Source organism: Siniperca chuatsi, linkage group LG7, assembly GCF_020085105.1.
Source record: "Siniperca chuatsi isolate FFG_IHB_CAS linkage group LG7, ASM2008510v1, whole genome shotgun sequence".
NCBI classification, from domain to species: domain Eukaryota; kingdom Metazoa; phylum Chordata; class Actinopteri; order Centrarchiformes; family Sinipercidae; genus Siniperca; species Siniperca chuatsi.
The window spans coordinates 9,013,236-9,040,405 of NC_058048.1; the positions used below are offsets into that span (position 1 = coordinate 9,013,236).

At 39.9% G+C, this 27,170-nt stretch overlaps 1 protein-coding gene across 4 annotated transcripts; it reads right to left on the reverse strand.

Moving 5' to 3' along the window:
• Positions 1-3,944: 3,944 nt before the first annotated feature.
• On the reverse strand, positions 3,945-26,312 carry slc6a4a (solute carrier family 6 member 4a). Of its 4 annotated transcripts, none has more exons than XM_044201409.1 (14): positions 26,167-26,312; positions 16,387-17,365; positions 14,849-14,983; positions 14,110-14,332; positions 11,581-11,719; positions 10,378-10,512; positions 10,149-10,252; positions 9,862-9,989; positions 9,501-9,613; positions 8,586-8,717; positions 7,927-8,026; positions 7,590-7,804; positions 7,188-7,355; positions 3,945-5,711 (listed from the first exon to the last, which is right to left on the reverse strand). In XM_044201409.1, exons 2-14 carry the CDS (start codon positions 16,856-16,858, stop codon positions 5,637-5,639), a joined length of 2,139 nt encoding a protein of 712 aa, XP_044057344.1. In that variant the 5' UTR covers positions 16,859-17,365; positions 26,167-26,312; the 3' UTR covers positions 3,945-5,636. The 4 variants fall into 4 exon arrangements, with proteins under 4 accessions (XP_044057344.1, XP_044057343.1, XP_044057345.1 ...); XM_044201408.1 differs by lacking the exon at positions 26,167-26,312 and adding an exon at positions 19,383-19,575; XM_044201410.1 differs by lacking the exon at positions 26,167-26,312 and adding an exon at positions 19,383-19,573 and having other exon boundaries at positions 7,590-7,690.
• Positions 26,313-27,170: the final 858 nt, after the last annotated feature.

Consider the following 27,170-nt stretch of genomic DNA (forward strand, 5'->3'; position numbering starts at 1 on the left):
GACGTCATATTGTACACACACTTTTATAATGTGATAATAAGTTACTATGAAAGATCATTTCACTCTCTTTGTCTTTCTCATTACCTCACCTGTAATGTGAAAGACAACAGATCAAGGACCTCTCAGTGTATCTTGGCAACAGTTATATGAACTAAGAAGGAAGGAGAAGCAAGCAATGGAGAAGATAGAGAGAGAGTGTGTCAGAGAGAGAAGAGGGCCTACTCTGCAGAGATAAGATGGTATTCTCCCTTCGTGCAAAATGAGTTCATTAGGGGAGTGAGAGACAGCCATTGCTGGGAATCAAGGTTTCTGTGTGATAAAAGGCGGAGCGAAAGATTGGAGGGAAAAAGGAGTTTCATTTCCTGTTCTTCAGAGGCAGCGGCAGTATCAGGGGATCAGCAGAGAGGCTGGGTAGAGGAAAAAAATGGAGAGACATGGAGAGGACAGCGGAACAAGTTAGAGAGGTAAATGCCAGGATTTTTTCTGTCAGAAAAAAGAGAGTGACCCTCGGGATCGCTGTCAAAAAATATTTATATCGAGAACTGAGGGGAGACAGACAGAAAGAGAGTTGAAAGATATGTCAAACTCAGCTGCTCTCTGGAAAGTGGAAAGTCAAAGTGAGCTGCTGCGATGAAGTATTAGGGTTATCACAGTGCAAAAGGCTAAACAAACCCCATGAGGGATTTCTCAAAATGACAGCAGCCATAGACATATTTGAGAAAGAAAGTAAGCACATGTACGCACACACAAACACAGAGCACAGGTTGGCTTGCCCAAATTAATATAAGAAAGGAAAAATAAGAAGATATGAGAGCTGGAAAAAGAGATGAAATCAGCTGGAGGTCTTGATAGACACCTGATAGTGAGAGAGGCTGGCAGGCAAGCAGCTAGGCAGATGCTGAGATGACAGGTACAGCAGAGATGGAGGGATACGCTGTCTGTGCTGCGCTGTTTAATATAGATCTGCAGCGATAAGGCAAGACAGAGAACACAGGATGTGTCTATCAGTCAGGGGAAGGGAGCTCAGAGGAAATTGCCATAATAAAGTGCACACACTCACACATATAGGAGAAATGTGCACATCCAGGGAGGTGCAATTAAACCAAAAAATGTCCATTTTGAGTTTAATTTCAAAGCTGGCAGATAGAACTGCTGATGTGCAGAAAGGAAGAACAAGTACATGCTGAAATAATGACACTTCTCTAAAAGTTTCTTCTCACTACCTCAGGATATACAGTACTCACTGGCTACACAATAGGCTGCACATCTGTTGTACATTGGCTACTACTCTGACGAGGTGAGCTGAAGATCATCCCCTCAGCAACACTGAAATCAAACACTCATGCTCTTGTGTGTCTGCTTGATCACAAGACTGTTTGCTGAAGCTGCTGAATGCAGATTTCAGTTGTGGGATTAATCAATGATGACAAGGAACCATTGTGTTGTGCACATTATGTATTCACACACACACGCAGATACACTTAGGTTGACAGAAAAACAATTATTGTATTGACAGGGTTGGGTAGCCAGCATTTAAAGAGGCTCAGTGCAACACGTGATTTCAGCTCTGCTGAAGCCTTTGATCGAGGTGCTACTTACTTCACGCTGTAGTGTCGGTGTACTTAAATCAGTCATTATACAGACAGGAACATGCTTTTTTATAAATGAGTAGAGTAGACTGTAATTGTTTTCACATGGTTATCACAGATAAAACACTGCATCCCAGATGTTGTCCTGTTTCACTTGAGTTGCGTGCCAAATCCATTATGCAGTCACTAAGAATGGCTAATTGAGTTGTTACCCTCTATAAACACAGTATCAGTGACACACAGAGTGGTGGCAAGTAACTAAGTATATTTACTCAAGTACTGTACTTAAGTACAATTTTGATATACTTGAACTTTACGTGATCCTACTTTATACTTCTACTCCACTACAATTCAGAGGGATATTGTACTTTTTACTCCACTACATTTATTTGACATTTCTAGTTACTTTACATTACAACACATATGATAAGCTTACAAATTGCATTGTTAAAGATTAAACTAATGGTTATCAACCTGTTTGCTTTGTGACCCCTTACAAAAAAGCAGCAGTTATCATTTACACCAAAGAGACATTTTCTACAAACTACTACTTCTGCCAACTACTCAGATGGTTTCATTTAAATCATTGTTCAGGCTCAGAGAGGTAAAAGTATCCAAGTAAAAGTATCCAATAATTGATACTTTTTAAGTAGATTCTGCTGATGGTACTTTTGTACTTTTAGTTAAGTAAGATGATGAATAGAAGACCTTTACTTGTAACTGAGTATTTTTTACTTTGTTGTATTGGTACTTTTACTTAAGTAAATGATCTGAGTACATCTTCCACCGCTGTACACAGTAACCTCACAAGGAGCCTTCACAGTGCCCACTTGCCACAGCATTGCCACTTTGATAATAACCTACTGATCCTGTTGCCAGATGTAGGCCACTGTTTCAGTAGTTTTGATCTGGCAGTGTTGAATCGCAACATTTCACCACCTCATTAAAAAGCATTCAGTGCATCAGATCATCCAAGACTCAGATTCTGCTTGCTTCTGTCTTGTTGGCAAAGCAAAGCATAAAAAGCATAAGATTTAAAGGGTTATTTCACCCAAATCACAAAATCACAGTAATTTCCCTCAGCAGTTGTGGTATCTAGTTATGTTGATAGTTTCAGTTTTATTTTTTGGAGGTTTCGAGATTTAAAAGACAAAGAATTAATGACAGATACTACTTGAGATAAGGAGGAAATCAGTTAAACTGAACCTTTAAAGAGCTCCAATCGCCATGAGCGGGCAGACATGCCATGCATTGTTGGCCTGTTGCAGATATATAATATATAAATGGCAATCAGTGCAGAAGTGCCAAAGATGGTTTTGGGGGTGTTTGGAGGTGGTGTCTAACAGACAGGTTTATTTTTTGGGGCTGCGGGATGTCCTGCTTGTGCATGTCTTGGCTGCAGTTCTTTGGAGAATACATTTGAGGAATCCTTATAAAACATGTTTATTTAGAGCCTTTGAATGGCTGGTCATTACAGCATCAATTCAGGCCTTGTATAGTATGTACGTATACACGTTTTCTGAATATCTACACAGTTGGTATGTAGATTATTATTAATGTTGTAGGTGTACAATAGTATATGCACCTTTATGAAATGCTCCTTAATATGTTCTTTCACTTAATTCCTGAGACTCTTAAGTCAAGTAAATTTTATTTATATAGCCCATTTCACAAATTACAAATTTGCCTCGGTGGGCTTCAATCTGTACAATCTGTACAGCACATGACACCCTCTGTCCTTAGACTCTCGATTCGAATAAGGCAAAACTCCCCCCAAAAAAACCCTTTAACAGAGAAAAAATGGAAGAAACCTCAGGAAGAGCAACAGAGGAGGGATCCCTCTCCCAGGACGGACAGACATGCAATAGATGTCGTGTGTAGAGACTAGACCTACATAATAAAATTACAGTATGGACAATCAGGATGACAAAATTATAAATAGATTGTAAACATATATTAAATGTTTAAGAACTTACTATGAGAAATTGCTTGCAAAGTTTAGTTTTTTAATTTATTTTATTTATATATTGACTTTGGTTTGTTGTAATTATTTAAAAAAGTGAAATAAATTTAAATAAAGACCACAGATTGCACAGCGTGATTAAATGCCCTTGATCCAAACTTTATTCCCACTTTCAGTTTCGGATCCAAAGTTTACCTTAAACATATTTCATAGTGTCCCATGTCTGTTTGTGGATCTGTCTGTTTTACTGTACATATTATTACATAGTATTTTGTTATGTAAGTTCATGTTTCTAGATGACTGAATAAGTATGTTGACCTTTTAAAGGATTTAATGTGTCAAATTGTGTACACGACTGGACTGACCAACAAATAACAGAATCAACTAACAGATGATGGAGGTTATTTATTTATTTCCATATACCTTTAGTATCTGTTATTTCCCATATATTTATATATCTTTATTCTATACAGGTGTATTTCTTAATACAGTCTTTTATTGACATACATAGATCTTACATAAGCTTGAGATGTACGAGAGAGAGAGTGTTTACTTCCTTCATAAGTTATTTTGGCAGTTTACAAGACAACAGGGGACCACATTACAGACACACACACACACACACACACACACACACACACACACATTTGAAGTACAGTACACACACATCACGGCATGCACACATAAAGGGGCTGAACACCTCTAATCCTTTTTTTGCACATACACCCATACATGCACCAACATACATAATTCAAGGTGCGCGCACACACGCACACACACACACACACACACGCTCACACATCCATGGAGAGAGGAGACAGGTATTCACAGGATAGATTACACCAATAACAGACTGACTCATAAATACACAAGATGTACAGTACTCGGCATATTTTAACTCCTGCTCCTACAAACACACAGATACATACGCTCTCACAAACATGCACACACACACACACACGAACACACTAATTTTTGGTAGAAAGTAAAGAGCAGAAATGCTGATTTTCAGACTATGCCATTGATAATGTTATTAGCTCTGATCCATATTTGGTTTCTATTACTGATAGTTATGCAGTATAACAACAGAGTGCAGAGTGTCACTGTGATTAAACATGGACCATCAGCACTATGTCGTGTCATGGTTTGTCATACTGAAGTGTGGGAGGTCAAAATGACAGCAGTGATACATCATAAAATAAATACACATCTTATATTGCAGTTATAGAATGAATACACTTGGTTGGTTCTGCCTGTGATCCATTTTTCCACCGGGCATTATAACTTTCTTTCTTTCACAAACACACACACACATTCATCTCACTACCAGACAGTGCTTCACAGTGTAGGGAACTCATTGCAAATCTGTCGTTCGTCCAGGATGCCACCAAATGAACACAGGCTCACAGCCAATACAACATAACAACAACTAGAATATTGAAACATCTTTAGAAATATGAACAGAGCAGATATCATATATTTGGCTTCAGTAACAGATGTAAAAAGATACCTGAATTTTGCTACATTTAAGAATGCATAACTTAACAGCATAATATGAAAATACAACCATAAAGAGGATTGAAATGAAAAATCTGGCCTTCTCCAACTGATTTCAATGTGCAGTATATCTAATTTATTGTCTACATGAACATGGATTGTGTCATACTTTATATAATTGTATAAAATTGTTACAACTGTATAACCTGAAGAAAGGTCGGTCACTAAACGACTTAGGTGACGCTTGTGAGAGGAAAAACAGAGAGAGGATGTTGATGCTGATGATACTGAAACTAAGCTCTGGGTTTGCAAGTAACACCAGAGAACTCCTTCAAAACTGAACCAGAGTGAGGAACCAAGCTAAACCAAGCTAAACAAAGCTAAACAAAGCTACTGCAGCATGGCTCCACCTAACTCCACCTCTATTTCTACATCTTGGTGTGAGACAGCTAAAAACAAGTGTAGGAGATGTATGAAAAGAGGCAAAGACGGTGAAAGGTAGCCCCCTTGTCCTGTAGTTTTGCAGTTTGTCCAGAAGAGGGCGCTCTACGTAGCAAGAGTGGCACCTTCATTTGGTCAGGGTTTGGTCAGACTGCATTGGTGACAATGAAGTCTCTGTGTTGGTCACTGCTGGGCTCAGGAGTGATACTCTTTAACAGACGCTGTGAAAATAAAGACAAAGAGACAGACAGAGGGGACAGATTAGGGACAGAAAAAGAAAGTGAGTAAATTAAACTGATAAAAATCTACCACTGGAAAATGACAAGGATTAAACCACAAAGCAGGTGCCACTAATGTTATTGCAATTTCCCAGAGCTTAAGTTGACATACTTGAATGTCTTGTTTTGTCCGACCAAAACCAAAGATATTCAGTTTACAATCAGAGACAACTAAGGAAACCAGCAAATATTCACATTTGAGAAGCTGAAACCAGTGAATGTTTGGCAATTTTGCTTAAAGACGTGACTTAAACGATTAAGCGATTATCAAAATTGTTGCAGATTTTTTAAATTTTTAATCAACTAATCCTTTTAGTTTTAATCTCAAACACACCTGACTTGATCAAGACATTGTTTGCTACAGAATAGGGAAGAGCAAGAATGGTTTCCACAGTGAGTTTACAGGAGAGTGAACAAATGTTACAGATGATAAACACACAACCCCAGTCTTGCTACAAAAAGACAGTCGGACGCTTTGACCTCGCTTGGCCTCATCTGTCCTAACAAGTGACACTGACACTGTTTTCTTTCACATTCACATGCACACAAAAAAAAAACACGTGTCCCATGTGTTGTCAGTGTGTGTCACTGTCATTGTGTGCCCTGGCAGCAGTGTCAATACTGGACAACAGCCAAAGAAGGTCTGTCTACCAACCTCTTTGATGTCCTCCTACCTTCTGTCAACTCTACCAAAGGGTATTACAAGATGATATTAATAATGATGGTTATGATGAAGACATTTTGTGTTTTTATTTATTATGTAAGTGACAAGGTGCTCAAAATACACCAGAAAATTTTAGCTAGGGCCCACAGAAGCAAAAATTTAAGATGCTCAGAAAGCTATAATATAAAATACAGACATCTAAAACCTGTCTGTATGTAGTTTTATTGGCTACACTTAGTTTATTGCAGTGTGTTCTGATGCTAAAATGCTGTTGATGGTTTAGTTTAGGCTTCATCCTCAAATCTGGCAATGTGACAGCCTATACATGCATTGCAGAATGGGGATGATGTCTTTATGAGTAAGTGGTGTGTGTGTGTGTGTGTGTGTGTGTGTGTGTGTGTGTTTCATCAGGTAATGCCCTACATGTATGCATGTGTGTGTAAGTTTTTTGGGGCCTGGAAGTTGTCATGGCTTTTTTCTTGCTAATCTCTGGCCTGTGCCTCCTCCGTGCTCCTTTGATCTGATCTGATTTCCAGTCATGTGTTCAGAGGAGAGGGTGGACCCTGACAGTGCATGGAAAGGAAAGGAACGGAGGCAATCCCTGTCGTTGGAGAAGTGTTAGTAAGAGATCAAAGGTCAGGAGAGAATGTGGGTAAGAAGGAGAAGGACAGAGCGAGAAGGCATGTGGGGAGAACGAGGGAAACCATACAGAAGATACACTTGACATCGAATGTGAAGGAAAGGAAATGCTATACCTGTTTGAATGTACCCTTAGCATTGAGCAAGTGGTAGACCATATAAGCAGGCACACAGATGAACGAAGACACCCCGATGCAGTAGCCCAGGACAGTGGTCCATGGCGGGTAGTGGTAGTGGAACAACCTGACCTCTGGAGGGAAGGCCAGGAAACTGATGATGATGAACTGGACACAGGAACAAAAGCAGAGGTCAGATATAACAAAGATCAAACATCAGGATAAATATGACAAAACTATTCTGAAAGCTAATAAGTAAATGACAGCTGACAACTACTATATCTTCATGTGCTTGTTGTCCATTTACTCCTTCCAGCATTTGACACAACTTAGTGTGTGTGTGTGTATGTGTGTGTGTGTGTGTGTGTGTGCGTGTGTGTAAATACTGTACATGAGCCTCACCAGCAGAAAGCAAGGGCAGATGGCCACCCAGCAGACCCTCCAGAAACAACCCGGGTAGAAACCAAGCATGTCCTGGACGTCATTACAGAAACGGTTGGTACCTGGAACACACACAGACACACACAGACACACCCAATCACTACTCTCATGTGTCTGTGAGAGCTGAGGATCGGAACAGTATCGGAATAAGTCAGCACCGCAGTTCACAATCTGTGCTAAAAAAAAACAAACAAATGTTAAATACAGTATTGTGTCACCCTTTCCAACCAACTTTTGCTGTCATTCACAAATAGGTCGCAAAACCATCACCATCACAGTCAACATCACTCAAACTTACCGTAGAACCAGGAAACAGCGATGACTTCAAGCAGGACCACAGTGATGACTGCAGGGCCTGTTGCATACTCCTCAAACAGCTTCACCACAAACGCTCCTCCCTGACACACAAGACGAGATGAGAGAGAGAGAGAGAGAGAGAGAGAGAGAGAGAGAGAGGATTTTTCTATAAAGCTCTTTACAAATTACCCCTATGCAAGAGGATTCATCTACGAAGTCAAGGACAATGATTAGGGAAATTTGTTGTGAGTGTTTAATCGAGCAGAGACACATGTTGATCACTACCTTACTGTAATGAGGGTTGGAGATAAACGGATTACTGCTCAGAGACTGCTCTAATCTGATTTCAGCTAATTGTTAACTACAGTCCACCACACTACCTACAATACAGCACTAACATTTAACTTTGGTCTATAATATATTTGAATGGAAAGTGAGGATGTGAGAAATTATGGGCGTTAAATGAAGTCTTGAATTAATGTTTCTTATAAGTAGCAGATTATCACAATACAGCTATTTAATTGCGGACAGTCAGGTGGGATAAATGATTGATTTATCTGTGATATTAGAGGTATTTTCAAATCTAAGTTGATTGAGGATGATGTTTTTTTATGATAGATTTTGATAGTAACCTGTATGTGATGTGGTTATTTAACTTACATATGTGAGTGTGGAGAGAGCCCCGAGGTAGCAGACACACACCAGGCCGAAGACAAACCACTCTCGTCTCTTAACCAAGATATGAGGGAACTCATCTAGCATAGCTGTGATCACCCCCTCCAACCCTGCAAACTGGAAAGAGGAGAGACACAAGGGAGGTGACGGAGAAAGAAATAAGCAGAGAAGAAGAGACGTTCATAATTTAAAAAAGAGGCAGAAGATGAAGAAAGGAGAAGTTAGGGCTGTGGACAAACCATAGCCACTTATTTAGGAAAGCAGCAGTAGTATGACACTCTTTTGACAATTCACAGTACACTGATGAAAAACATCCAAAGATGCCTTGTGTATCACAACCTTCGTACAGTGACAAAAAAAGACAAAATGTTAAGCCGATCCAACATGAATCCTAGTACACCGACATGTTTTGCAGTAATATCCTCAGTCATAAAATAGAGGAGCATAGCAACTGATGCTGATTCTACACTGATTATCAGTACGCGATAAGAGCCTTACGGGTCTCTCCAGCTGGCTGCCTATACAACAGATACAGATACAACAGAACACAGGCTTATGGAGACAAGATCACCACACAACAGTGATATGAAAGTCCTGTCACATTGTTTTCATTGACTGTTATCCAAAATGGAACAGCAAGGACAAATAAGACCCAACAGCTTTATGGAGTAACAAGTACAACAGACAAATACAAGTCAAACAGAACAAGGCAAATATGAAACCTCTGTTTCTAGGTTGGAGAGAGCATGCAAGAGCTGGGAACTGAGCAACAACAGAATCAGGTAGATTACAACAAGAAGAGAGGAACATGTGAGCATACAAAGAAAAAACATTTAGCAAACAGAACACTGACTTTCGCGTCTTGACTTTTGCACTGAAACCAGTAATCAACAAACTAACCGTGCTGTCCAGACCCAACATAATGATCATGAGGAAGAAGATGATGGAAAAGAAAGTAGCAGCAGGCATGTTTGCTATGGCTTCTGCATAAATGATGAACAGCAGACTGGGACCTGGAGAGGAAAAAGAGAGGCAGATGTTGTATTCATCATCACAACTGTATTTTTGTAGACCAGAACTACATTTGCAGCAGGTGCTTCATTCAATGTGATATGAAATGAATGTTTTGTGCTCACATGATGTCAAAGCATGTCCTGTGTAAAATGCAGGTAAATTCAACCTAGGATGCATTTTTCCCCCCAACATTGTGAGACTGAGTAAAGAATGATGTAACTGGGATTGTGTTGGTGTGTTGTCCTACCAGCATCCTTTGCCACAGCATCCACATCCTGCTGCCTCATCTCAGCCATGTAGCCCAGCACGGTAAAGATGACAAAGCCAGACAGAAAGCTAGTCAGACAGTTCACAGAGCTGGTGACCAAAGCATCTCTGAGATGGAGAGAGGAGAGGTTTGGGTGGTAGCAAGACAAAAGAGTTAGGGAGAACTGTAGTTTTGAGAAGGTGGAAAAGCCCCTGAAATAGCATTTGGCTCATTAAGCAGGTAGGTTTCACTGTGGTATGAAATGTATAATGAAAAAAAATTCTCACTTGTAGCAGTTGTTGTGAAATGGGTTGTAGCTGGCAAAGGCAAGGAGCACGCCGAAGCCCGGACCCAGTGAGAAGAAGATCTGAGCTGCTGCGTCAATCCACACCTTAGAGTGTGGGAGGTCGATGATGGCAAACAATGTATGTTAACAAAAGAAGTTTGTATAAAGATAATGGCCACATGAAAATTTCAAACAGAGAGATTAAAGAAAGATTGCCCCAATAGACTTACTGTAGTGCTAAGCAGCTTCTTCCAATCAGGTTTGAGATAGAAGACCACACCCCTCCAGGCCCCTGGCAGAGTGGCCCCACGGATGAGCAACACCAAGAGGACCAGGTAGGGAAAGGTAGCAGTCACCCAAACTACCTAATGCAGAAAAGAGAATAGAGAAACTGTTTACTTTTCTGTTGATAAACTCTTCTGTGTAATCAGTCATAGCAGCTGATATTCAGTCATACTCAATAATCACTTTTTGAAATTAATGGTAACCCTGGTAACACTTAATGGTAAAACATACTGTAACACACACTCACCTCTTATGAAACAGGAGATCACTACATGTATATTATTTGAATTGATCATAAAAAATACCACATTGGAAGTGTACATTTACATTACATTTATATGAATAAAAAAGTACTCCAGGTCCTAGCACTGCACTCCTATAACATTGTCATAATTGCCACAGTTTTAAAAAGCATCAAAATCAATACAGCAGATATAAATATAGCCTCAAGCCGCTAACCTCACGGATACAGAGGTCTGGTAAGCTTAGTTCTTTCTAACTCCACAGCCCCAGATTTTCTTTATATTCAAACTTGTAGTCTTCAGCCCCAACTGATGCTAACTTAAATGACATGAGGGAATTCCACAGATTTGACGGAGCTCCCCTTGGAGCCAAAAAAGGCTTTATACAACTTTTTTTCACATATGCAGTAGTACTCCAAGAGACCTGTAAATGTGTAAAAATTGGTGGAGTTCCCCTTTAAACTGCAAACAATATCGAATAAAACAGCTAAAGTTGGGGTTATAGTGACCACCATAGATGAAAGCAGCCCTGTGAGTGACAGGTGGCACCAACACCAGATATTGTACTATACGGAGTAGTGTGAAACCATCAGTCCCTTATCTGACAATTTTCAACTTGGTAAACAGAATGTATGGACGGGAACTGTGGACAAAAAGTACGACATTTAAAACAATTTCTTGGAAAGCTAGAAGCCTGCTTGGTCTTTTAGGGTTTGGTTGTCGAGGTTTGAACCACAAACCTTTTAACTTTAAGACTGTCTTTCTAACCAACTTTTCTACCCATGATGATGAATGAGAAATGAACAACCATCCTCTTCTCTGCCTCTCTGGCTCCATCAATCAATCCATCCATCCATCCACTCTAACTGACACCTCCATCAGCCATGCAGGCGCCCCTTCAGTTACCTTTCCAGACGTCTTGACTCCTTTCCAGATGCTGAAGTAGACAATGGTGAAGATGAAGAGCAGGCAGAGGGCCAGCTGCCAGCTGACAGAGCCCAGCTGGTGCAGACCTGGGGAGAGGTGGACCTGCAACACCTGGCGACTGAAGGGATGTTGGGGTTGAAAGGTGAAGTCAAAGGGGATGCAAAGAGGGGCGACAAGAATCAGACAGTGATGAAAAAGGGTGAAATTGCATATAGGGAGATGACATAAGACAGGAGATAGAGGGAGTCGTGGAACTCAAGGAAAAGTGGAAGAGAGTAGGAGAAGGAAGAAGAGGAGAGGTAGGGGAAGGTAAAAGGAAGGAGAAGAATTTGCAGAATAATAAGAAGTGACAGAGATGGTAAGACAAAATGAGAATACAAAGATAGGGTGGATAGAAAGGGATGTTGGAAAGCAGAGGAAAAGGACAGAGCATGGAAGGAAGGAGATTTGATAAGGAAAGGAACAGCAAGAAATAAAAACATCGCAAAGGAAAGGGTCATAAACAGGACAGAAGGGAAAACATGCACACATACAGTATATGATGCATACAGATTAATCTAGCAGTAATCAAAGTTTACCTAAGGGAAATGATAGAGAGACTAGATAGAGAGACTAGCAAATTTAAGTCAATAAACAAAGTTTACACAAGTGAAAGTACAAAAATGCACTTCTGGGCAAAAAGGAGGAGGCTGAAATGAACAGTGAGGTTGACTTCTGGTCACAGGTTAAGCATACAGAGCTCAGACGATAAAACAGAGACATGATTTATGTTGAAAACAGGAAATTCTGGCGCCAGACTGAGTTGCGGAATTTGTTACTTTTAAACTGGTATTAGGAAAAGTCACTAAATCCTGAATCTGTCTCGGTGGACAGACACAGACACGGTCCAGTGAGCAGCTGATAAGACTGAGCCAGTAGACTGTAGAGTCCTGAGGCAGTGAAGAATAAGAAAGACTTTGTTCTGGCACAGCTCGGGTTTTACGTTACAGTAAAAAAAGAATACCCAACTTGAGTTGAGTTACTTGAGTTAATTACTGTGAAAGCAGTATGCCAAAGACATTTAGAATAATATAATTAATCAGTTAAAATTTCATGTCAGTAATGATTTTTTTTATTATTTGTAACTTGAGGACTCAGTTTGGAATGAAAAATTTCAATTCTGCTCCAAAGTTTTCTCACTACCTTCTCATCTATCTTTTTATCTTCCAATAATGCAAAACGCCATCAGCTCTTTTTCTCTGCCTCCTTGTCTCTTTCCTCTCTCGTCCTCCACCTGCTCCTTTAACTACAGTAAAGGGGTAGTTCATATATTGGCACGCTAATTTAGAGTGAACTGAGAGCTTTCAAGTTTGTTGTAATATCTATTTTAGCACAAAATGTTTGCTCGTCAACGGAAGTGAAAATGGAATCATTTATTACTTTTTCACATTTAATTTAATACATATACACACTATGGGCTAAGTGACTTAACTGACTCCTGATTATACCGTACATACTTATCATCAACCGGTAATCCACTTTGTACCTTACACTTATTTTAATTTTAGACTTATACCCACTTGGTACTTAATTTATCTTACCTGTATTATAGTGTATTATATTTTTTGCTTAGTACTTCTATTCCTGTGTGCACTGACGTGAGCTGCTGTAACAAAAGAGTTTCCCCTCTGGGATCAATAAAGTATTTCTGATTCTGATTCTGATTATCTGCGCATTAATGCTGATTCTATACTCTTCAGGTTTTCTACAAAACTAGTTATAACTATATATTTAATATGTCATTTATGCAGCTTTGTAATACATCAAATTAAGCTTTTAGCACAAGTTCAAGCAGGAAGAAAATTATCATTCTATTTCACCATCACACTGAGGCTCCAACTCTCAATTATCATCCAATGATTTCACTGGGATTTGTTTGCAGGCTTTTCTATCACCCACTGGTCATCTCAATGTCAAGGCCCTGTCTACAGCTCCTTATGAGGAGTTCAGAATGGCTGCTATTTATAGGACTCTAGTCCCATAAATCTATCTAATCAACAGAGTCAGCGCCAAAGTCTATCAAACAAAGCTTCTACATTCTTGATAACATGTGTTTCCCGATTTAAAAAGTCTACATTTGATATTAACTATTCCGCAGGTGATCCACTGGTGCAATTCTTCAGCTTTGACTTTTATGTGCATCTTTAGTTGACTGTCACACAGCAAATATCATCTGTGAGGATATGTCATATTTTGTTCTTCACACAGTAAGTTACTCCTGTATCACTACTATATGTCTAACTCAGAGGGAATCAGTGATTCTTATTATGAATGTCTAATAAGATCCTCCTACTATGTCTTCACAACAAGTGATGCAAGTGGATTTTGGAGAGAAATCTGTCAGGGCTCTTAAACACCACAACCAACCCTGTAATCGCTCTCTGGAAGTCATCCTCCCTCCTTCACTTGACGTCTCCCTCCTGTGTAGCTCTTCCCCTACATCTCTGCATCTGATTTACATGCACTTACATATAGAACTCCTCGGCGGGGGAGGTGGAGGAGTTGGACCACGACACATTGTGGTCGGTGGACATGTAACGGTTACAGTTGGCGGTGTTCCAGCTGTTGCTGCAGGTGGTCCAGGGCAGGGTGGGCCGAAATGATGATAGTAGGTAGTACAAGGCCCAGGCCATGATGGTATTGTAGTAGAAGGCGATGTAGAGGGCTATGATGCAGATGGCAAAGCCGATGCCTGGATGAGTGGAAAAAATGATCGTTAGCACCAAAAAATAAAAGGCAAAGAAAAATTTAAACTTGAACTATCTTGATCATAAAAAATGTGTGTAGTATGTGACACCAATCAGTCACTCCCCAGATCTTCAAGAGACATCAGTGGTGTTTTAAAGCTAATTCATGTTGCTACTGGGTGAGTGGGTGACATTTCCAAACAACAACAATTTACATACCATCACATTTCTGAGCATCTGGCATTTGGCATGGAAATGTGACAATTTCCATAACAGAGAGTCAGAACATCTCACTAGATGTACAAGAAACTAGGGACACTCTTCAAGGGAAATGTACTGAGGGGGACAAGGAGGTTAAATGAGCTGTCTCTCAGGCTCTGACACTGTCCTTCTTGGTCTTTTTTGTTCTCTTACTGCCAATTTTCCTGTTTTTTTATGTTCTCTTCTTACCTTTTAATTCATGCTATGGCTATTAACTAATTTCATCATCTGTTCTGTTTTCTTTCCTCTCCTCCTGTTACCTTTGAAGATGGGGCAGATGTGTTTCCAAATGGAGATGCAGCCGCTGCGGTGGAACTGGCCGAGAGCCAGCTCCATGTAGAAGAGAGGGACACCTCCAAACACTGCCATCAACAGGTAGGGCAGCAAAAAGGCCCCTGGGCAGAGACACGAGGACGGAGGAAATTTGGGGATGAGAGAAACAAGTAAGGAGAGAAGGAGAAAAAAAATGTGTGGGATTGATGTGGGGAGGGTGAAAACAGTGGGAAAAGTGAGAGGGGAATCATTCGAAGAAAGAAAGAGTTATGGACGAACAGTAAAAAGTCAATTACACTCATGAGAAAAGCTACGCGTTCACACTACATCTGTAATCTCAGTAGTCCTCTCAATAACTCCCAGTGAACAAGAACCAAGACCATTAAAAAGCACTCTGTAAAAATCATTACATATGGTAAGTACCTTATCATTTACATAACCCTAGTCCATTCAAAAACAACAGTGCATGCTTTCCCACTTTTAATATCGCTCTGCATTTAATATGTGGAAACACACAGTAAGAGGGTAATTTTGTTTAAATTCTACAATGACAAATTAGGACTACTGCGATGCTGGCTTCATTATTGCTAAGTAAGGAAAGTATAAAAGTGATGAAAGGAGAATTAGAGGACCAAACACTGAGGAACAGAGAAGCAGCAGGATGGCAGCCAGATCTTTGGACTCTCCAACCTAACATGAGGAGTTTGAAAACACATCTCTCTCTTTTTCTTTCTTTCTTTCTATCTGATTATCAACTTATTTTTATGTGCATGTGTGCATTTGTGTATGTGGGTGGGTTGGTGTGCGTGTCATGTCTTTGTGACATGAAAGCAAAGATAAGGGTTGATTGAGCAGCTGCCTGGGAGACAGGTTATTAAGCAAGGAGAAAGAGACTGAGGGCGTTCTCATAAAAACCACAATTAATACTGTTGCCTCTATCAAGTGTCTCCCAGTCCCCATCTCTACCTCGCTCCGTGAGACACACACACAGAACACAGGAAATTGCAAAGATTTTATTGTTGCAAATTCAATAAAAGTGGAAAGGAAGGCCCTGTTTGTGAGGATTGTGTAGTAACAGAGCACAGGCAGAACACACGGACTTTGTGAAAACATAAGCTTACCTTTTTGTACGTTAGATTGTGCAAGAAATGAGCTAAATCGAGTGCTATTCATAAACAAGTATGTTAACTGCAGCATTCCACATAGGGCTACGCCCTTTTTAATTTAGCCGTTTGTTTTGCAGAAATGATGATGTACCAGAGACAGTCTCCATCTACCTCCATCTTTAATGGTGGAAAAATTTACAGGGCAGTAAACTGACTTACTTCAGGCGCTACATATATTGTGAAATATTCCTATAACTACTGTAAATTCACAGTATTCACTGCAGTAACATTCAAACCCAGAAAAAGCTTTTTCTTCTTTCTAATCTTTGAAATCCTGTTTACTCTAGTATGGGACCTCCTGTGCGCTGATCTCCAACTCACCCCACTCCTTATCTCCCTCTCCCCCTCTGCCTCCTCACCTCCTCCATTTTGGTAGCAGATGTAAGGGAAGCGCCAGACATTTCCCAGGTCCACAGCGTAGCCGATCACAGAGAGCAAGAAGTCCATCTTCTTGCTCCAGGTTTCTCTGGGCCTATCCAAGCTAGTTTGTTGGACCACCAGAGTCCTGAGGCCTCCCAGTGGCACTGACGAACCGGTGCCTCCTCCAGGCCCAGAGGCTGTACCTCCAGCGCAAGCCGCGGTCCCTGGTCCCTCCCTGGGGCTTTGAGGGGTGGATGTGGTAAAGCCATTGGACACCTGCTGTCCAGAGCCGGAGGTCAGGCTCTTGGGTCCTCTCTCTGCAAAACCATCAGCCAGCATCAGTCTACCATTTTCCTGCTGCGTCCCCTCCTCTTCTCCCCCCACCTCCTCTCTCCCTTTGTCCCTCTCTCCCTCATTCTCTCCTTTGTCCATTGTCAACATGCTCGTCTTCATCATATCTTTTGTCTCCATTGGGTTGTGTTTATGTTGGTGTTGGCAAGGCGGTTAGGGGTGGAGAGAGGATCTCAGTGACGATGAAGGGAATGTGGCACTGCTGTCTGATGTGTTGCCCATTAGGGGAACAGAGGCGTTAGGAGAGCCGGGGAATGGCGCAGTGATGGTGTAGGACAAATTTGGCAAAGAAACGGGAATGTCGTTCTTGGACAGGTAAAGGAGACGGAGAACAGGAGAGCAGAGCTAAAAGAAGAGAAAGGGGCCAGAATGAGAATGAGTGGAGGTGTGTGTGTGTGTGTGTGTGGGTGTGGGAGAGGACTGATGTGTGTAAGGGTCTGTTGAGCAAGAGGAAATAAGAGCAGGCAGCTAGGACAGACAGAGGAGGGTATACAAGAAGAGAGATGTGTTTGAACAGGATGTTGCCAGCAGAAAAGTTACAAGAATCTTGGATCTTCTCCACAAACTGCTCGTCTTCTGCACAAACTGCTCGTCCTCAGACACTGAGACACTCAGCAATGGGGCAAACTGCAACACACAGAGGGAAAATCCACAGATAAGTCACAGGCAAAGTTATTCAGCTCTAAATTACTTTTGAGAGAACCCATGCTATAGAATATATAAAATTAGTCTTTCTACATGCCATGAGAACTATGACAATGAGATACAGTCTCAATGGTACAAATTGAGAGGATTGTGCTGGGACATGCCAATTTACTTTGCCTCATGTTTCTCATTTCATGCTATCTCTCGGTTGCATAACCTTTTTCGATGCTTATCTGATCTAAACCATATAATGGGGAAGAATTGAAAAGATATTCAGGCACCAGCAGTATTTTTGAAGGCAGGAAAACCTTTGAAAGATAGAAAAAAAAGTGGACATGTTAACACATGCTGGTAAAAAAGTTTTCTATTTTTGATTGTTAACAAAAGCAATATACAATATTTAAGCAAAAGATTCAAGATCATTCAAATATGGATAATGTAAAAGTTATTTGCTCAACAGGTTTGCCCTCTTGCGGTGTGACATGCAGACGACAGATTAATAAAAGAAAATCTATATTAATTAATTTAACTCATGGCTTGAAAACAAGCTTACTGCCTTTAAATAATGAGTTCAAACAAGGCTACCTAAAATGTATATGTTTGACTATATTCAATGAGCATGAGTGCAATTAGACTTTTGTATATAATGTGAGAGGTAAATGAGACGCAGCAAAATATAAAGTTTATATCATTCATACTCAGTACAAATTGTTCAGCAGCTGCTTCGTAAAACACTTCGTTTTTAAACTTGACAAGGAAGAAGGCTACTATGTATGGATAAAAATATATCTTTAACATTGACAACAAATTTCACGTACAGTACAGATAGCCACCCTATTTTCAGCAGAAAATTCAGACATACTCAACATAATATCCAAAATGCTCTCACACTGGCAATGGGTCAAAATGAAAGTCATTTAAAAGTGGATTAGATTGTTTATAGTGTTAGCTCAATTCGTAATGAATGCCAGAATGTAGGAAGACTCAATTTACATGAAATGCCACTATCTTAATTAAGACAGAGTGTCTAGCAGTTTTACACGGCACGATATTCACTCCACACTAACATCTGACCACAACGCAACCAAGATCCTGTCATATACCTGGACTCTGAGGAGGAAAAGAAACACTGGCTAACCTTCCATTCAACACAAACATTTTTTTTTTCAAACAAACCACACTTTTACTTCCTGATGAAAGCAATCGTAACTTCTTCATCACAACAATGACTTCATTTCCATCTGAATCCTCAAGACTGACAAAAGTACAGTACGCTCCCTCTGGTCTGTTTGAGATGCTTTAGATGCTTAAACATGACGGAAATCTGACAATTTCTACTTGAGAGCTAGCAACTTAAACATGAGGATAAAGTTCATTCACTTCAATAAAAAAATTATGTTGCTGAAAAATGTCATCTTCTCGACTACACTTTACTCACGGTTATCCATAAAGCACAGTGTATCAGCTGTCACACTGCCTCACAATAGAAGGTTGAGAAAAAACAATAATGGTAAATGGCTCGATGAAGTACTAAACCTGACCTGCATGTGCAGACAAACTTAATCATGGTCTGAAAAAAATTACATGAAGAAGCAACATGCATAATTCATAATAAAGTTTGAATAAGTAGTTGTTTCCATGTTCCGTTGTTCAAAAACCAACACTACAGAATGATACTGTGGTATAAACTTTAAAGTCACAAGTCAAATATTTTTTTATCGTATCTTTTAGACTTTAATAAAGAAAGGGAAAGTAAGATAACATCAAGATTCAAGCAAAGACTGACTGAAAGAGGACATGCGAGGAAAATACCAATGAGCCGCTATAAAACAACCCATATTAAAAATGTAGACAATCCTTTGAGTCATCTCTCATCTTAGTGACCTCTGCTTAAACTTTAGACAAATCATTAGTCGCCACACTGACTTTTGAGGTAAATACATTAAAATGAACAGCAAAGTAAATTGTATTTTATCCTAACTCGCATCCCATACATTACCTTAAGAGATGGTAAAAGAGGACAAGTAGAACCTGTGGCGACTAAAAGATACACAAACAGCAGCAGCAGCAACTTCTACCCAAAACTTAAAGAATCCTGTGGTATAGCAAAAACTTGCCAGAGAAACAGCGTGCACTAGCACATCAGGACACTGTGTTTGCCCATTGAGCTCTCAAACCTCTCTCATTTCTCTCTCTCTCTCTCTCTCTCTCTCTCTCTCTCTCTCTCTCTCTCTCTCTCTCTCTCTCTCCCTCCCTTGTTGTCCCTCTCTGGCTGACTTGCAACCACACACACTTACACACATGCCGCGTTAAGAAACGCACAGCCGCGAAGAGATGCATGGATGCGTATGCTCAGACAGAAGATACTGGAGAAACATTATGCAAGCACAGACATGTACACTTTGAAGCTCGGTTTGATACATACAATAACAACACAAACAGCAATAACGAACTGTAGTACAGTTCTGACACAGTATGGACATGGACACACATACACTGCAGACATGGGAAGTCCCACCCTTGAATAGCTGTGTGGCAATGTGGGGCTCTGCGTCAGGGTGCTACTTGCTACCGTCTGTCTTGCGCACACACAGACGCTTACGCACACACACACACACACACACACACACACACACATTGAAACATTGCCTGGTAAAGCCCCTGCTGGAGTTCTCACACTCCCTCTTTTCCCATTTTTCTCCTTAACTCATTGTGCTTTCATATTGCTCTCATCCGTCAATCTTTTGGTCCCCTTTCAAGTTCTTTCCTTGTGTCATCATACACACCTGCTATGGAGAGATTAGACTTTTGCTGCTTTGACCCCTGTTGCCCATCATTTTTGAGTCTTGTTCTACACCAGCAGTACATGCATTCAATTCAGATATTCAAGTGTAAAGTATTTCATCAAATAATATTTAAATGAGAGACACTGACTTTCTGGCAAATACAATTTACAAGCTGCTTCTCTGTGTTTAAAATGTGTTATAAAGCTTTAGTAATAAAAGCTAGTTTCTCTCCACTTAACATACTCTACAAGCTACATTAGAAAATTGAGCTTGCTGCTGGTGTTAGTGCAAGTGTATGAGTCCCTGAATCATCTTGCTTACTGCACTCAATGCAAGGCTGTGGTAGTGCTGGGCAGCTCCCAGGTCGGACTGCATGTAGCCAATCTTGCCTCTGTTACTATACTCCCCCAGATTGTTGCTGCAATTTAAGCATTTTTGCCTGCTTAAGTAAAGTTTAAAAATATAAGTGTTTTATATACTGTACTGTAAGATCAAACTGCTACAAATTGTCACATTGCACAGTAAAAGGTTTGCTAAAATCAATATTTGGTTTTAAAGATACTCAAGAAATAAAAAAAACACTTTGTAAAAGCAGTCCACAACTCTCTGTCTGTGTTGTATTTTGACTTCAGTTCATATTGCATGTGCACAGGCACAAACACTTTGTTTCATGCATAACCATGTTGCATAAACTATATTTGCAATCACACACTTGAGTTAGAGCAATCCTTATTGTCATTTATTAAATGCTGAATGAGTAATTAAACCTTATTTCATGATGGAATTTGAGAGTCTCCCCATAATGAACCACATATCAGCTCATGAGCATTTGCTTCTGAAATCCACAAGAGATCCCGAAGGGTGCCTGCTTAGCATATCTTTTACTCTAAAACAACTCATAAAGCTTTGGGCTCTATGCCAGCTTCTGTAAACTTGCTGTTTATAAACACAAGTGGGGTATAGTGTGGGGTATAGACGTCAGGAATGGTTGAGTAAAAATAATATACTTATCAGGGTCTGCTTTGGCAACTCTTTCCTGAATGGTTTTGGACTCGTGACAGTTGTAGACTTTCAGCTCTATTAGCCAACTTTCCGTTTTTGTTCGATTTTAATGTCTATGTGAAACACCTGACAGAGGACTTAACACTGGCAAGTGAAAAATAACAAGACCGAAAAATTTGTTGAAACTATCTACGGTATCCGTCTGTCTGTCTGTCTGTCTGTCTGTCTGTCTGATTAGATTTATCTTTCTCTATGATCTATCTATGTCTGTCTATCTGTCTGTCTCTCTGAGTCTGACCAACAGACGATTGATTGAGGAAGATATTGAACATTTTAATTAAAGAATTTTAACTTCTAAGTGCTCGCTGGTGGACAAACTATGTAATGGAGACACTGTTTCCAAATTATCCCAAACTATATTTTCCATTTCTGTACTGCAACTTTTTGTTACTTATTGTCCGACATTTACGCTGCTACAGATTTATGATAAGCTCATATTAGCCTATATACCGACCTGGCTAATTTATTGGTCTGTTTCTACTGTCTGTCTATCTGCTGTATCTATCTGTCTGTCAGTTGCTATAAAATGAATTCCTATGGACAAATCATCAAATTTATAAAAATAATGGATAGAATAATATCTTTACTGAATTTGATGATTGTCATATAAAAACACAAGAAAGGGGGAAAAAAATCCTCTGGCCAGCTCTAAACCATGTATAGTCAACATGTCTTTTCTTTGCTTTAGCAGATTATTAAATTTAATTCAAAGTTGCTTTTAAAAAAAAACCCCTAAAGATCTGTTAAAAAAACAGAAAAAAAAACACCAGGTAGAAAGTGTGGATTAAACATTTTCTATCCTTTAAGGCTTTTGAGGACAGTTGTTGGTTTGGTGGTAAGAAGACCCATCCTTCAACTGGGGAACTTGGACTGAAGCCTCTTTGTCAACAAACGTCTGCCCTGCTGAGGTGTCTTTGAGCAAGCACTCCATTCCTAAGGAATCATAAGTTACCTTGCTGGAGCAGGTAAAGGAAAGCATTGAAGTATATATTATCAGCTGCCCAATACCATTTAAAGTCTTTAGAATGTTTTTAAACTGATCAAACTATATGATGTTTTTGAATAAATTGTAGAAATTGGATATTAGCTTAAATAAAGCAATTTATATAGTTTTTGGTACAATCATATTTACAGTATATTAAACATTAACAGAAGGTCTTCTGAACTAATCTTATGCATAGGTAACTGTGGAGGAAATTGACCTTTTCAATTGTTTCAATTCAATTCAGTGATTTTTCTGCAGTAATGTGCTTCCACACAAACCTCAATAGTTTGGGAGAGTGCACACTCACACATTTGCACAGGTGTATTAAAAAACACTGTTTCTCACTCATACATTCTCATTTACTCATACACCCACACAGACTCACACAAAGAGCAAAGCATCCCTGTCTTTCATTGACACAAAAAGATAGAGAGAGAAAGAAACCAACATGACAAAATGATTTGTGAGTCCTAATTTCTCCTTGTTTTGCTCCGTTTTCTACTGTGCCCCACAAGTGTGGGCTATAGTTTCCCATGCCCACCTGACACCATGCCAGCTTGAGCCCTGGCTAATTGAAAAACAAACAGTGCGGATAGACATGGGAGGGGAAACCGTTTAGTGCATTAGGTTGCTAGTGTGAAAGCCTCTACACTGCCGCCACATTTGCACAAACAACGCTAAACTAGTCGGTGGAACTTGTTGTACTTTAAGAGGAAACTACTCCCAGGAGAATAGAAAAACACTTTTGGCTTTCACATGTACCATATTGAGGGGCAGCCTGATGAGTAGACATGCAAAAATATTTTAAGTGGCAAATTGCCAAGACATGCACAGTAACCTGCCCTGAAGGAGAAGACGATGGGAAATGTGGGCATTATTAGATTATGCCTTTGGCCCGGTCATGCGCCCCAGACAACTCTGAAATACACAAACAATAGTCACTCTCAGACAGTGGTGACCATCAGCACAGCCACATTGTTGTCATAGCTAACAGAGGGGCTCAAACACGTGGTCATGCAAGTAAAGGACTTTCTACAGAATGTTCAGCTTTCACTTGTTTTATAGCTGCTGTGTAATGTAGGAGTCACTGTGGTTCGCCATCATTAGTTTTTGTTGGACTCCTGTTCTTGCTATTATCTTATAGACAGGAACAGGAAGTTTCACACTCACAAACATCTGCCTTGATTTGCCTCAGCTTTATGTCGTCATTTTTCAACATCAATTCCCCCAACAACTTGCAAGAACATTACAATAACATATTCCCTCATCCTAGACTGTACCTCTAACCGTCTTTATGTTTGAGCTTACATTTGAAATTGCAATCCAAATCATCCAATAAAGTTACAAGCAGTAATCTCTTCATATGTGTGTTTGACTGACTGTTATTAGACCTCAGAATTTGGCATGTTTTATTATCTTCAAACCAATAGGCCACAGTTTGACTGAAACAACATCGTCTAACTAAAGTCTACTTCATCTACTCGTGGCTGAATGGTTTGGAGTATTAATGTCTTCTTGAATTGGTGAAATGAAGGCATCCAAAAGATGGTTACTTTTGCATGCGGTGTCTCAACTCTGTAGAGAAGGCACATTTTCTTTACTGTACAAAACATACAGTTGTGGTTGATATCAATAGCTGAAAAATGCCCAAACTGAATTTCTGAATCTTGATCTACAGAACTCAATGTAAATACTTCAGTAACTTTATTGTTGTGGTGTGATACTCAAAGCACTGTTGAAAATGTGCATATACATTGAGGATTTGTGTATATTGAGCAATGCTGATTATGATCAGGCAGAATAATGTGGAGATACAGGTGACTTCCCGTTTCTGCATCTTGCCAAATTCATTTGCATGTCATGATCAAATGGGAAATATTCTATACCATTCTAATGTGACAAAGACATCCCAAACATGCTTCCTTCACATATCAGGGAGGCAATGTGGTTTGGATAAAACTCAGTGGCCAAATTATTTAACCACAACCAAGTGAACTATATGCTTTAAACTAATCTTGATGCAAGGAAGGGAGAAAAAAACAGTTTATTGATGCATATAAATAATAGAGTTAAAGGGAAGTAGATGGCAGTAGATGGCTCTATGTGCCAGTTTTCATTAAAAGAATTGGTGGTCATGGGGTATCTGGTGGAATAGTGGTAGATGCTTACCATACTGTGGTCGCAATGTCACATTGGTTGTCATAAAGGATAAAAAAAGGTTCGATGGGCTACTAGACATGAGACTCTACGCTATCACAGACTGCTAGACTGCAGTACCACTACCTACCAAAACAACAGTATGCCAGCACACCTTAGGTGTTTGATGTCTTAATTATGCCTCAGTTACGGACACAAACTCTGCCTGGGGTGGACCAGCATCCTCCAACTTCAGTGACGTGCAGCCACTAAAAATAAAGACAACCCATAGAGCATCCAAGGACAGATTATAGGCAGCTGCTGATCTGGGCGTAATGACAACAAGGGTTCAAATACTAAAGGTTCAGCAGGACGATCATGGGCAGCAAGTACAGAAAACATTACATAATTATACTGTAAAGTCTGAAATTCAGAAGTTACTGACACAAATGTTGTCAGTGTTCTATTTAACACTTGATTAGACCTCAAAGTTATCAAAATGTCAGAGCATCTCTTTATGCAAGATATCACAGTTCACATAAAAAAGCAAGCCAGGCAATATGACATAAAATGGCTTGAGGCAGAAAAACTAACAATGCCAATGAAAACAAGCACACCATATGTACAACAGGTTGTTGGCTTTGGTGTCAGATAAAAGTTGAAATGCACTTGGCATCATGCTAATAGCCTCAGAATAAAGCCAAGTGCATTTTGCTAAGGCTAAACTAATGGCCTTAGAGTCATTAGTGGGAGTGGCATTGTATACAGCATCTCTGAGATGTGTTCCAGGCCACCTTTAGCTGCAAACATTACCACCTCATTAATTATTTGGGCATAGGCTATATGTACTGTAAATATTCCCCATAGATCTAATAGTCAGTATTTCTTTTTCTTCTTTCTGAGGGGAAAATTCACAAAGTCTGTAAAGTACAATACTGAGGTTTCATTTAAAAAGTGGGTGGTTGAGGGTTATGGCTTGTGTTGTGTTAATTATTTGGGGATTTCTTGAAAACTGAATGGCTTTATGCCCACATTTTGTGCGCAGTGAACAGTGGGAGCTGACCTGTGAGGCAGTTCCAGATAATATGAAAAAAGCACTTGAAAAGTTACACATGCAACTATTCCTTCAGTGTTCACCAAAATTAACGGATATAGAGATCGATAATGGATGGATAGTCTGTAAAACAGCAAGATTTTTTATGGTTTCCCCTCTCTACTAGCCTCTCTACTATACTATACTACTGCTGTACTATACAATTTAAGACATTTAAGAAGCAGAAAAGGAAACATTATACAGGGGAAGAATCATGGTGCCATTTATATTTTCTTTTTCATTTAATACAGACAGAAACTACAGATATCATTTAGTCCTTGTGTAAAATAAAAAAAATGGATTTGAGCTTACATTTGTGCATAACACACATTCCAAATTATACTAAAACATAAAATATCCCTAATTAAATAACTAATCCCCAAATCTCACAGATTATAACCAGTCCAATTTCAAATGCCTAATAGTTATGGAAATAATACAGATGAGGATGAATGACTGATATAGACTGAGAGGCATCAAAAACAAATTCAACTCACACTAAAGCTTCCAAAAACAAAAAACAGCTCTCACTTAGTAAATCCCGCCTTGTGTCACTGGACCCTGGCTTACACACATGCATGACATATGTACATATCTTCCAGAGATGGCTATCAATATAAATGTATAACCTAGAACTGATTGGAGTAAACAGTGACTGTAAATGATGAACCCACTGGTAATGAAATTATGGGGTGTAAAAAGACAGGCAGAGTGGTCTTACCTTGATATTTTTAGCAGGACGGTCTGTGTTGTCCATGGAGTGCCTGGTCATCTAGTGTCCAAGACGTCGCCTATCAACGCAGTCTAAACCCAATCACACAAATCACACATGCCTGGGCTTACAGCAGGCAGTATTCTTGCTCTGCCTGGCTTAAGACACAAACACACATACTCAAGCATGCATGCACTCACTCATACATGCTCTCACCCAAACACACACACACGCTGAGCTTCTCAAAAGGATCCTTGCCCCTAATCCAGGGCCAAAGAGGAATAAGAGGAAGAGGAATGCAGATACATAAATTAAGTCACAAAATGTAGAAAACCAGCAAGGTGAAATAAATACATTAGTGAGTGTAAGATTATTTGAGTCCCAGCCTGTCTGTGTCCTGGTCTAACTAACCCATTTATAACCACCTGCAAACTACTGGGGCCAAAAGGCACCCTGCCAGGTACAGTAGTCCAGTCATTCTACTTAGCCTTCATTGTGTGTGTGTGTGTGTGTGTGTGTGTGTGTGTGTTTGTATGAGGAGAAATGTAAGAGATAAAAAAAGAGGGCAGCCTGGGTAGAGACAGACAACACAGTCACCGTCATATTGACATTAAATTGTAATCACTGTGTCCTCTTTCTTTCTGTCTCACCCACGCATGCACACACAGTGTCCAGGCTCTCTTTCTTGTTAAAAGCCAGCCTGTGTGTGAGTGTTAAACGTCATTCCAATCAGCATCAGCTGAAGTACTAGGTTAATCCTCATTGCAAAACACACAAATCCACACACACAAGCATGCACACACACACACACACACACACACACACACACACACACACACACAACTGAAAAAGGGGAAGAAGAAAGGAAAAAATGGAAGGGAATAATGAGACCAGGTGTGTGATGAACAGTCTTGTATGGTTCAATGGAGGGCTAATTCCTCCTGTCAAACACAAACAGCTGGACATGGAAACTATCATAAGACTCATTTTTGACGTCAGGACTTGTAAACCAA